Consider the following 13,324-nt stretch of genomic DNA (forward strand, 5'->3'; position numbering starts at 1 on the left):
GAACCAGCTATGCGCTTAAGGATTTTGAGCTCCTTTCGAAGCATTAGCTGATAGAGATGACCATCCTTAAAGACGTCCACCCACACAGCTATGTTCAAGTGCTCCCACAACTTTGTCATCTCTGCCACCAGTTCTGGAGTGGTAGCCTCCCCAGTATTGTACAGGAACTCAAGCTTCTGTAACTTTTCCCAGTAGTGAAGACTCTTATAGAAGACCTCATCTTCTATAACAGCCTTCCTGACCTCCAGAGCAACCGGCGAAGCACTCGAGCTACTCGTATCTGCCATTCTTTTTGTCTTAAATATTTTCACCAATATAACTGAAACTAACCGTGTTAGTTCTATTTATAGCCGAAAGTCATGGAAGCTGAAGGGCCGTCAACGTTTCAGCAAACGATAATCTTTCTGACCCTTAATTTATTTTATATCGTCACTTTAATTATTCTATGCACCGATTAAGAGGGAATATCAGTTTTTGAAAATGTTAACTGAGAGGACAATTTTTTGTGAATTTTCAACTGAAATTAATCAGTCTCCCAACTGATTGTTCAGCTGGATATTTTACAAATCTTCTAGTATAAGTTAACAAATTAAAAAACTTATTATATTCCAAATCAACTAACGTGACTGTAGTTTCATACCGTGACCTATTTTAAACAGCTTACTTTTTGCACACACGCTTACAGCACACGTACACATATTTTTATTCAAATTTTTTTGGACTGACACGTGTCCCGAATTTGAACAGTCACGAACAAATGTACTATGCCCGCCTCAATTCAGTTTTCTTTCTTACACATACAATCAGTTCCTAATAGCATACTAATTCCTAAGCTTATCTTTTACGAATTTCAGATCATTTTATCTTTCGAAATGGCGAATCAAATCCCAGCTCACATGTTGAACGTTATGGCCATTGATTTTGACTCAGTTTTATCAGTTTAAGAAGCTGATGTTAAGAATGTTTTTCTGAAGATTGAATCGGCTGGTCTCAGGATGTTTTTAGGACAATCTTCGCAGGAGATCTACCCCAAGGAAGTAAATGAATTCTATATGAAGGGGTTTGTTACTACTGATGGAAGTATCTCTGTAACTGTCAATAGTCAGCTGTTGATCTTATCTGAAGAGACCTTCGGAGAAATTTTCTTGTTGCCAACTGATTGGTACGTCAGCTTCTCTGAAGTCAAAACATCTGACATTGAAGAAATGAAATCCTTGCTGTCTGCTGATGAGCGGAAAATTAAAGTTTCCGATCCTAAGAAGGAACTAAAGCATGAGGTTCAGTTATTAGCCGACATTGTGGTGAAAGGCATATTGGCTAAAGCAGGCTCTTATGCTGCCCTTACTCTTGAGAAATTCCAAGTGATGACCATCATCATGGGAGAGAAGAAAGCTAACTGGAGGCACATTATCTTCAATATTCTAAGGAATATGCTTCAATCTACCAAACAATCAAGATGCTTTGTCATTCCAATCAGTTATCTTCTGAAACTAAAGGGATTGGTAGCTGACAATGCTGAAAAATCCTCAAAGTTCAAGGTCTTCACTGCCAAGAACATCTTGCCACCAAAAACAAAACAGGAGGTTGGGACGCAACCACCTGCTCCAACACCAGTCAAGAAGTCCAAAACTTTGGCCCAACTGAAGACTACAAAACAAAAACTGATTATCAGAGAATCAGATTCGGAGAAAACTCCTTCTCGTAAGCTTGTCAAGAGACCGAGGACGCAAAGAACTAAACCTATAACAGCGGTGAAAGTCATTCCAACTGAGAGCTTGACTCAATCAGCTGCTCAACAGCCTATTCAGGCTATACCTTTGCAGGTTGTTCCACCTGATGATTCAGTTGCTGAAGAAGAGGCACCCGCTAAAATAAGAGCTCCCTTGATTCATGTAAATTGCCCTACCATTTTTCCTCGGGCCAGATCTAAAGGCGTTATATTCAGGGAACCAGTGGACACCACTCATTCTGGTTTGAATATTCCTCACATTCTCACAACTGACAAAGGAAAAGGCAAGCTAGTTGAAGAGCCAAGGCCATCTAATGCCATCCAAACTCACATTGACCTGGTTTGGGAACAGGTTAATGCATTTGCCACATTGAAACTGAAATCTTTTGATAGTTAGAAGAAGTTCAGGACTGAAATTTTTGCCAAAGATCTGAAGCGCAAATCCCAACTGAAAAAGTTTATTAAACTCGAAGAGATTGTCTTGAAAATAGTCAAAGCTGCTACGATTGCCCAGGCATTGGAGAGGCAAAAATATTTCTTTGATCAGATTCAAGTCAAAAAGCTGACTAAAATGGTTGAAGAGCTGAAATCCAACTACAATCCCGTAGGTCCAACTGCCTATTATGATAGAGCTGTGTTCACCCAACTGGACACATATCTTAGTGGGCTACAAATGAAATCAGATTTTGGGAACAGGATCAGGAATTGGTTCTTCCTGAAAAATCCTCCCGTTCAAAAGCAAAAGAAGATACACTCTCCTCCCAGCAGAAAGAGCTATCTCCACAACCAGCTGTTGAAGAACCTGTTCAGGATGTGCCACAATCATCTGCTGTAGAACATCAGATGTACTCTGAAGCTGAGCTGAGCTGACTTTTGCCAACATTGATGAAATCATTCAAGCAGTGGCGAAATAATGTCTTATGAGTGATCCCATCTATGAAGAAGTTGATCACTCAACTGATCAAATCGCTCAAGAGGTTCCTATCTCAATAGAAGTACCAGTTCAGTCTGTTGTTGATGAAATAGAAGATCAAACAGTGGTGGCTAGCCAATCACCAAATCAACAGATTGCTGAAAATCTTCCAACTGATGAGCCATCTCATATCACAACTGATTTTCAAGAAGATGCATCAGCTCATGATCAATCAACTGACAATCCTGCAGTATCTCCTATTCAGCAGGAAAGTATCTCTGCTGATCATCATCAATCTTCACCTCCTACAGTCCAAGTGGCAGTAACTAAAACAGATGTTCCAGCACAGACTGTTTCTCAAACGATGATATCTGATAAGACCATGGTGGTATTTGATCAAGTCTCAACGGAACCAGGAACATCTTGTCAGTCTCCACCTCATTTTTCTACAGATTTTGATAAAGTTCTGGAAGATATTAAGGAAATTCAGCAGAAAATGAATGAAATGATCAATCATGTGTACAAGATCCAGCATACTCAATTAGAGCATTCTCTGAAACTGGAACACTCTGAAAAATTCAACTATCAGAAACGGACGACAATTCAAGATGCTTTAACATCTCTCTCTCGAACATTGGATGATATACAGAAGAACCGATGATTGGTTAAGAGTCTCTCAGTGACTCAAGACTCTATCAACAAGAGAGTTGATGCTGTGGAGACACTTGTATCAAGAAAGATAGATGTACTTCAAATCGCTCTAACCTCTGCTGTTGAAAGCGTATCCAACTCTGTCAATTTTCTATCAACAGATGTTTGAAGATTATCCTTGAAGATGGAGCTGTTTGACAAAAAGGGGGAAGAGATCAAAGAGATTCTAGAACAACAGAAGAAATCTTCTCGTTGAAGAAAAATCTCTACAAGTCTATCTATCTTGTATTTGTGTGGATTATTATTTAGCTGATCAAGATCAACCTCTTATTTTATCTACAATGTTTTAAGATGATCAGTTATTATTCACTTAGTTTTGTCAAACACCATAAAGGAGGAAATTGTTGGAAACAAAAATCCGGCGTTTGACAAAATATGAAATTCTGGAGTATAACAAACTGATCAACCAACTGATACGCGCAACTATATTTCAGCAAACTGGACTTAATAACTGGAATCAGCAGATCTAATAAAGAAAACTGATCAGTTGTTGTTGGAAACGAAATTCCGGCGTTTGGAATAATACAAACCAAATTATAAATTCTAGATTTTGACAAACTGATCAATCAACTGATACGCGCAACTATATTTCAGCAAACTGGACTTAATAACTGGAATCAGCAGATCTAATAAAGAAAACTGATCAGTTGTTGTTGGAAACAAAATTCCGGCTTTTGGCATAATATAAACCAAATTATAAATTCTAGAGTTTGACAAACTGATCAACCAACTGATACGCGCAACTATATTTCAGCAAACTGGATTTAACAACTGAAATCAGCAGATCTAAACTGATCAGTTGGAAACCGATCAGTTGATATATTCAGCTGTATGCTTCCCTCAACTAAACATGTCTCGGAAAATAATATTCAACCTACAAAGAGACATAGCAGATTGCAACTGAATGCGAAACGCCGCACTTCAATCAATACAGCTTAGAACAACGTATTTCGGCTAAAGCAATTAAGACGCCGCATTACAATAAATGAAGCAAACAATGCCCAAGGAATGATGAAGTGGCAATCAACGGAAACAAAGATTCAAACATATCTCAAGTTACCGTTGGAAGGGAAGCTTATAAATATGACAGAAGAATAGCTGAAGAAGATGATACAGATCACTCTATTCAAAGCTTGCTGTTACTCTGTCAAAATCTCAGCTCACCCTTACTTGATTTATTCGTAGAAGTCAAGGCTACAATCTGAGCTCACTAGCAGTTTGTAATAATCGTAAATTCGATAGTGCTAAGATCAGTTACGCACTGAGAACATTTTGTAATACTAAGAGTTTCAGTTTTTGGCAGTGATAAGTCCAAACTGAAGTGGGTCAGTATAAATCTTGTATTCATTCAACGTCTGTTAGTGGAAATCCTATCCTTGAGATAGAAGGGGTGACGTAGGAGTAATTGAAATCTCTGAACATCCAGAAATAATTCTTGTGTATTTTATTTCAGTTTTGTATTCTATCTTTCAGTCAGTTCATTTCCGCAACTACTTCAGTTTAACTGATTGTCATTGACCAGCAAGATTCCGAGAATCAGTTTCTCACCAAACTGAACTCAAAACTCGAAAAGATCAGTTTTAATTGAGAGTGTTTATTCAACCCCCTCTTCTAAACACTCTTGCTACGTTAATCGATCCTATCATGGACTTTAAATATTGAACTGGTCGAACTTTTTGGTCGGCCAAGCTCCGTTGGACTTTCAAAATATGTCATCTTGTGTTGGCCTTTAAAGTACCGAGATGGTGGAGATGTTTGGTCGGCCAAGCTCCATTGGATTTACTAAATGTGCCAGGCTGTGCTGGTCGTTAAATTGTCGAGATGGTCGGGTTTTGTGGTTGACCAAGGGATGACAACTTTCCCCAAGGGTTTGGGGCCCCGAGGGAAAAACACGAAATGAGGATGGGGATCCTCGATTTTTCCGGGTTTGGGATCAGGTTCGAGGATTTTTTAAAATCTCCGAAGTATTTTGGGGCATTTATGTTATTGATATCCCCATCCTCGAACACAGCGTACGTAATATTAATAATAAAATAATAATATTATTACTTTTAATAACATAATAATAATAATAATAATAATTTTTAAAAAAATTAATAATAATATTATTATTAATATTTATATTAATTAATATTATCACAAATAATAATAATAAAAGCTAGTTTGAGAAAATCCCTGAACCCGTCCTCGTCTTGTCCCATTAATATTTTTGAAACGGAGATGGGGGCGGGGATCAGGGATGAGAATTTGATCCCCGCAGTTCCGCGAATCTGAAAAGGCGGAGATCAGGGTGGGTATGAGGGTGGGGATGGAATTCGAGGACGAGGATGGAGATGACAAAACCCCACCCCACATCCCGCCCCGCCCCACCCCACCCCACCCCATTGCCATCTCTACTAGGATGTGATGGGATTTAAAGTGTCGAGCTAGTTGTCTTTTTTGATAGGCCAAGCTGCGTTGGACTTACGAAACGTCCAAGATGTGATAAGCTTTAAATTGCCGGACAGGTCTGACATTTTGGGCGGCCAAGCTCCATTGGACTTATGAAATGTGCCGAGCTATGCTATGATTTAAAGTGCCGAGCTGGTCGGACTTTGTGCTCGAACAAGCTCTGTTGGACTTACGAAATGTGCCAGACTGTGTTCGGCTTTAAAGTGCCGAGCTGGTGGGGCTTTTTGGTTGGTCAAGCTCCGCTAGACTTACAAAATGTGTTAGATTGTGCCAGGCTTTAAAGTGTCAAGCTGGCCGGGCTTTGTGGTCGGCCAAGCTCCATTGGACTTACGAAATGTGATGGCTTGTAATGAGCTTTAAAGTGCCAAGCTGGTCGAGTTTTGTGCTCGGCCAAGCTCTGTTGGACTTATGAACTGTGCCAGGCTGTGCTGGGCTTAAAAGTGCTGAGTTTCTTGGGCTTTTTGGTTGTGAGGCCCGGGTCCGAAGAGAGCGGGGGGTGATCGGCGATGCCATAAGGTTGCACGGACAATGAGAGGATCTTGGCAGAATTCTAGGCGGAGGGAACATGAATGAACCGATTTTACACCGGAAGGAGAGGGATTTCAAAACTGTTCAGGTATGAGACTGTGCAGTTGAGGAGGGCTTAAAAGATTTGATATGTACTACTCATATCAAGAAGGTGCATCTTTTTTTAGGTAGCTCATCACATAAGAACTCCAAAGTTAAGCGTCCTTGACTTGGGGTAATTTTGGGATGGGTGACCTCTTAGAAAGTTTCTTAGGGTGCGTGTAAGTGAGGACATAAGCACGCTGGAAAGACTCGTCTTGGTACAGTGGGGACAGTTGTTGAATCTGGGGCGTTACAGTTGGTATCAGAGCCGACCTTTCCTAGTACGATGTGGTTCAGGGACAAACCAAGCGGAAGCTGATGGGCATGGCGCTAGGGGTGACCGCCGGTGCCATGAGGTTTCACGGATAAGGAGCAGCTCTTGGCAGGCTTCTAGGCCGAGAGAACATGAATGAACCGATCTTACATCGGAAGGAAATGGAATTCGAAACTGTTCAGGTATGGGACTGTGCAGTTGAGGAGGGCTTAAAAGATTTGATATGTACTACTCATATCAAGAAGGTGTATTTTTTTCGGATAACTCATTACATAAGAACTCCAGAGTTAAAATGTGCTTGACTTGGGGTAATTTTTGGATGGGTGACCTCCTGGGAATTTTTCTAGGGTGCGTGTGAGTGAGAACATAAGCACGCCGGAAAGATTCATCTTGGTACAGTGGGAACAATCGTCGAATCTAGGGTGTTACATTGGTTGACCAAACTCCATTGGATTTACGAAATGTGGTCAGACTTTGTTGTTAGTCAAACTCTGTTGGATTTATAAAATGTGCTAGACTGTGTTGGGCTTTTAAATGACGAGTTGGCTGGGCTTTGTGGACAGCCAAAATCCGTTGGATTTACGAAATGTGGCTTGCTGTGTTGGACTTTAAAGTGCCGATCTAATCTGGATTTGTGGTCGGCCAAGCTCCATTGAACTTACGTGTCAGGCTGTACTGGGTTTTAAAGTGCCGAGCTGGTCGGGATTTTTAGTTGGCCAATTTCCGTTGAACTTATGAAATGTGCCAGGTTGTGGTGGGCTTTAAAGTGCCGATCGAGTCAGTATTTTTCATCGGCTAAGCTTCGTTAGACTTGCAAAATGTAACAGACTATGATAGGCTTTAATGTGCTGAGATGGTAGGGTTTTTTGGTCGGCCAAGCTCTGTTGGATTAACGATATGTGTCAGGTTGTGCTGGACTTTAAATTGATGAACTAGTCGGGCTTTCTGGTGTGCCAAGCCCAGTTGTACTTATGAAATGTGTCATGTTGGGTTGTGCTTTAAAGTGGCAAGCTGTTAAGGCTTTTTTGTCAGTCAAGCTCCCTTGGACTTACGAAATATGTCATGTTGTGCTGGGATTTTAAGTGCTGAGCTGGTTGAGTTTTGTGGTCGGCCAAGCTCCATTGGACTTACGAAATGTATCAGGATGTGCTAGGCTATAAAGTGCCGAGCTAGTTGGGCTTTTTGGGCGACCAAGCTCCATTGTCTTACGAAATGTTCCAGGCTGTGCTAGACTTTATAGTGCCCAACTGATCGAACTTTGTGGTCAGCTTGTACTTGCGAAATGTGCCAGATTGTGGTGGACTTTAAACTTCATAGCTGGTGGGGCTTTGTGGTCGGCAAAACTTTGTGGGGCTTAAGAAATGTGTTAGGTTGTTGTACAAGGCTTTAAAGGGCGGAGCTAGTTGGAATTTGTGGTCGGATAAGATTCGTTGGACTTACGAAATGTGACAGGTTGTGCTAGGTTTTAAAATGTCGAGCCGGTCGGGTTTTGTGGTCTACCGAACTCTGTCGGACTTAAGCAATATGTCAAGCTGTGCTCGGATTTAAAATGTTGTGATGGTTAGGCTTTTTGGTGGGCCATGCTCCGTTACACTTATGAAATGTGCCAACTGTGATGGGCTTTAAAGTGTCGAGCTGGTCGGGCTTTGGTATCGGACAAGTTCATTCGACTTATGAAATGTGCTCGAATGTGCTAGGCTATGTGGTGGGCTTTAAAGTGCAGAGCTGATCGAGATTTGTGGTTGGCCAAGCTCACTTAGACTTATGAAATGTGTCAGGCTGTGCTGAGTTTTAATGTAATGGCTGATTTAAAAAAAATATATTTTGAAAAAAAAAAGTTACTGTTTACGAGTTACTATTCACACGCTGCGACGCTTGAATAGTGGCGCCTAGGCGCTGACAGTTCGAAAATTTGGCGCTGAGGCGCTAGAAAATGGAGCTGCGGCGCAACAGACGTGAAAATTGACTATGTAAGCTCACCTTCACCTATTCCAGTCATTTCTCTTCCTTCTCCTCCATCGAAAACCTCTCCCCTTCCATTTTCGAAATTTCTTCCTTATTTTATGGGAGATTTCTCAAGTAAAAATATGAAATGAAGCTAGATTTGTGATCCTCTCATCACGGGCTTCACAAGGATGTAAGTTTTTCCCATTTTTGTTCAAATTTGGAAATGGGTTGAAATTTAAAATTGATATTTGAGTTGATATTTGAGATATTAAGATATTGAAGATGTTGTAATTGAGTTGGTTTGAATTTAAAATGGATATGAGCATGGTTTCTTGTTTTTGTGCAAGATCAGTTTTTATGCCTACTGTATTTCGGGTATATGGACGGTTCTAGTTGGATTTTGATGTTATGGACTTCATCAAACTTTTAGAGCATTGAGTTAGCTTCGATTTGGTTCTTGAATCACTCAATTCCATGAAGAAATGAGAGAGATATGTAATTTTTACTAAAACTGGTCTGGAATTCCGAGTTAGTGCAGATTTGTGTACATGTCTTATGTTTATTCGAATTTTGGTATTAATCGGTTGGGATTCTGAATTTGATGTTCAAATAAAAGTTATAGAGCATTGTCTTATCTTCTAAATGATGACAAATTGGTTTGATTCCATTGGATATTGAGGAAGTTATGGTCAAAAAAATAAAGTGTGCCAGAAATGTGTTGACGCAGAATTCGTGAGAATGATGTTGTATGTTTCAGATTATGAACGAATAGGTAAACGACTTTGTTTGACAAAACTTTGTGAAGAACAATTGTTGGGCTTTGAGCTTTCTTGCATATCCAATTCGTGGATCTTGAGTTGAAGTAATATTGAATTAATTATGAATTTTGTACATAATCTGCTCTGTTTTGATAAATGAACCGAGTTCTTGAGTTATAGTATACTTCAGAGATTCAAGACTTCTCGACTACACCTTTCGATCTCTTTTTGGTAATATTTAAAAGGTATATTACGGTTGGTAACATCCAAGGTAAAAGTATCATTTTTTATTTTAAATTGAAAATTCTATGGCTCGATGAATTACTTGTGATTTGCTGATGATTGTTGTCTTGAGATGAGTTTATTATGATATCGAGATTATGATATTGATTTGCATCATTACATTGCATATTGAGCCACTTGTCGATTCAGATTTGATATGGCGGAGGTCGCCTTGATTTATTGATTTGTTGGACGTATTGGGCTATAGTTGAGTTGGCATAGTGCATGCGGAGGTCGCTGCTATGGCCTGAACACTCTCTATAGGCGCACCATAGTCCTGGGATTGTAGAACACAGCACCCCACCTCGAGCGGATGAGTCGGTGGATGTTGCTGGGGGATCCTCTTTCCTTGGGTACCCTATGACCAGATGATTCACTTGATCTTGAGATTAATTGATAGCCCACAGCTTCTGATCATGCATTGCATTATATTGCATCTATATGAAATTATATGAACTATTTGTCATTTTAAATGTCATATGTTATTGATTGTATCATACTGGGTTTATACTCACCGGCTCGTCGGCTACCTCTTGTTTTCATGTGCTTGACGGTAGGTGAGGCGAGGCTTGGGATTCCAGAGTCCAGCTCCAAGCGATGAGATACGAGTTAGAGTGGGATTCTCGGGTCTTAGGAGCTATGTGATGATGTTTGGATTTCTTTGGTTCACTACTTTATTTTGACATGTTAAAATTTATATTTCAAGTATTTGAGATCTTTAAATTATTTTAACGATATTTTTGTCGGTTGGTGAACCACTGATTATGTATTTTAGTCAATCATTTGATTTGTTACATTTATAATTAGTAATATTAGATGTAGGACCCGGGGCCCCACATTAGATGGTATCAGAGCATATGATATTTGGGAACAGGGTAAATCGAGTCAGTTAGAATTGCTTGATCATGTGATATATTTGCTAGCATTTTATTGTGCCATATTGTGAAATACATGATTATAATTAAGATATTATCTTGTTGAGCTTTATTCGAGATTTTTGAGATTATTGAGTCTCGAGAGCCAGAGATGATTGATACAAGATTGAGATAATTATGATATTGTGATTTTATATGTGTTTGATCTATTGTATATCAGACATGGCTACTCGAGGTAGAGGTCGTGGTAGACCTAGACAGAACATACTAGTGGCACAAGATCAGGGCAGTGCTACTCATACTCAGATGGATATAACTCTGACTCCAATGGAGATACTGTTAGCCAGATTTCAGTCTTTGCACCCACCGATGTTGAAGGGTACAGAGAATGCATAAGAGTGTGAGAACTGGTTGGAGAATATGGACCAATTATTTGAATCTCTTGAGTATCCAGATGATTGTAGAATCAAGTTAGTTGTTCATCAGTTATTGGATGTTTCTAAAAGTTGGTGGATCATGACAAAGAAAGCTTTAGAGAGTCGAGGTACGATTGTTACCTGGGAAATCTTTAAATTTGAATTTTATCAGCGTTTCTTTCCTACCTCTTACAGGAAAGATAGGGGAGCCGAGCTTGCAAATTTGAAGCAGGGAAATCTGAATGTTGAGGAATATGTCACTAAGTTCTCAAATTTACTGAAATTTGCTCCTCATGTAGCATCTGATGAAGAAGCTAAGGCCGATCATTTCATAAATGGACTTAATCTTGATATCTTTACCCTGGTTAATACTGGAAGGCCCAACACTTTTGCTGAGGCTCTTGATCGAGCCAAAGGAGCTGAAACCGGAATCATTAGGCAGGGAGGTTCTCAGTATATGCAACGACCCCAACAGCCACAGAATCGACAGCAGTTCAGGCAGGGTAATAGTAGCGGTAACAATGGCAACATAAGAGAGCACTTTAGGGCTAGAGGAAAAAAATTTAAGAGGCATGGCAGTACTTTTTCGAGTTCTAGTGGATCGAGACAGTCTGGTTCAGTTCAGAGCACTGGTTATTCAGGCCCGACTTGTGGTTAGTGTGGTGGTAGACATTATACAGATCAGTGTAGAGGAGTCTTGGGAGCTTGCCACTTGTGTAACCAGGTGGGACACTATGCTCGAGTGTGTCCTAATCGTGGCAGTGATTTATCACAATGTGGGGGATCATTGAGACAGACACCTCACCAAAACCGTCAGACCCCTGCAGTTCATTCCTATCAGCAGTCAAACTGGTCAGATCAGAACAAACAGAGTGGTAACCATAGAGTAGGACAGCCACCTAGACAGCAGGCCCGAGTTTTTGCACTCACTGAGGATGAGGCACATAATACTCAGATAATGTCATTGCAGGTAATTGTTTTCTCTCAGGTTATCCTGCTTATGTTTTGATGGATACCGGTGCATCACGTACTTTCATAGATGAGCACTTTGTCACATTGCATTCGTTGCATTCTATGCTATTATCATCTACATTATCTATTTCTACTCCACTGGCAAAGTGATGAAGTCAGCTGAAATGATAAATGGTTGTGAATTTCGTTATGAGGATAATGTCATTGTACTTGATTGTATTGTGTTGGAGATGTCTGATTTTGACTGCATAGTTGGCATTGACATGCTGACAAGATACATGGTTACTGTAGATTGTTTTCAGAAGATTGTTAAGTTTAGGCCTGATATTACAAATCACTGGACGTTCTATGATAAGGGTTCTTGAGCTAAGATTCCTTTGATATCTTTTTTGTCTATGACTCGTTTGTTGCAGAAAGGAGCAGAATGTTTCTTGGTGTATGCAATTGATATTTCAAGGTCAGTACCTAAATTGGCAGACATTCCAATTTTTAGTGAATTTTCAGATGTATTTCCAGACGAGATTCCAGGATTTCTTCTAGTCCGAGAGATTGAGTTATACATTGAGTTGATGTCAGGTACACAACCTATTTCTAGAGCTCCTTATAGGATGGAGCCATTTGAACTGAAGGAACTAAAGGAACAACTTGAGGATCTATTGGCTAAAGGATATATAAGACCAAGTGTTTCACCTTGGGGTGCTCCGGTTTTATTCGTGAAAAAGAAAGACGGGTCTATGAGGCTTTGTGTCGATTATAGACAATTGAATAAAGGCACAGTAAAGAATAAGTATCCTTTACCAAGGATTGATGATCTCTTTGACCAGTTGCAAGGTTCTTCAGTATATTTTAAGATTGATTTAAGATCTGGATATCAACAGTTAAGAGTTAGAGAGGCAGATGTACCTAAGACTGCTTTTCGTACCAGGTATGGGCATTTTGAATTTTTGGTTATGCCTTTTGGGTTGACCAATGCACCTGCAGTGTTTATGGATTTGATGAACCGTGTGTTTCAACGGTATATAAATAAATTTGTTGTGATCTTCATTGATGATATTCTTATTTATTCAAAATCTGAATTTGAGCATGCGAGCACTTGAGAGCTGTTTTGCAGAATTTGAGAATTGAAAAGTTGTATGCTAAATTAACCAAATGCGAGTTTTGGTTGGATAGAGTGGTTTTACTTGGACATGTGATTTCGAGTGCTGGTATATCAGTTGATCCCAGTAAAGTTGAGGCAGTCATCAATTGGTTTAGACCGACATCAGTTCCTGAGGTGCGTAGTTTTATGGGTTTGGCAGGATATTATCGCAGATTTATTGAAGGATTCTCACAGATTACGAGGCCAATTACCCAGCTGACACAAAAGAATGAACCATTTATTTGGTCT

At 39.9% G+C, this 13,324-nt stretch overlaps 1 protein-coding gene across 1 annotated transcript in view; it reads right to left on the reverse strand.

Annotated features, from left to right (window-relative positions):
• Window positions 1-2,408: 2,408 nt before the first annotated feature.
• The window catches only part of LOC140972485 (uncharacterized), a 34,492-nt gene continuing 23,576 nt past the window's right edge, over window positions 2,409-13,324 (reverse strand). Inside the window, exon 5 of the mRNA XM_073434904.1 lies at window positions 2,409-2,531. Within this exon, the coding sequence (XP_073291005.1) occupies window positions 2,409-2,531 (123 nt within the window). The remainder of the gene's footprint in view (window positions 2,532-13,324) is intronic.

The sequence above is a fragment of the Primulina huaijiensis genome, chromosome 3, assembly GCF_012295235.1.
Source record: "Primulina huaijiensis isolate GDHJ02 chromosome 3, ASM1229523v2, whole genome shotgun sequence".
Lineage (NCBI taxonomy): Eukaryota > Viridiplantae > Streptophyta > Magnoliopsida > Lamiales > Gesneriaceae > Primulina > Primulina huaijiensis.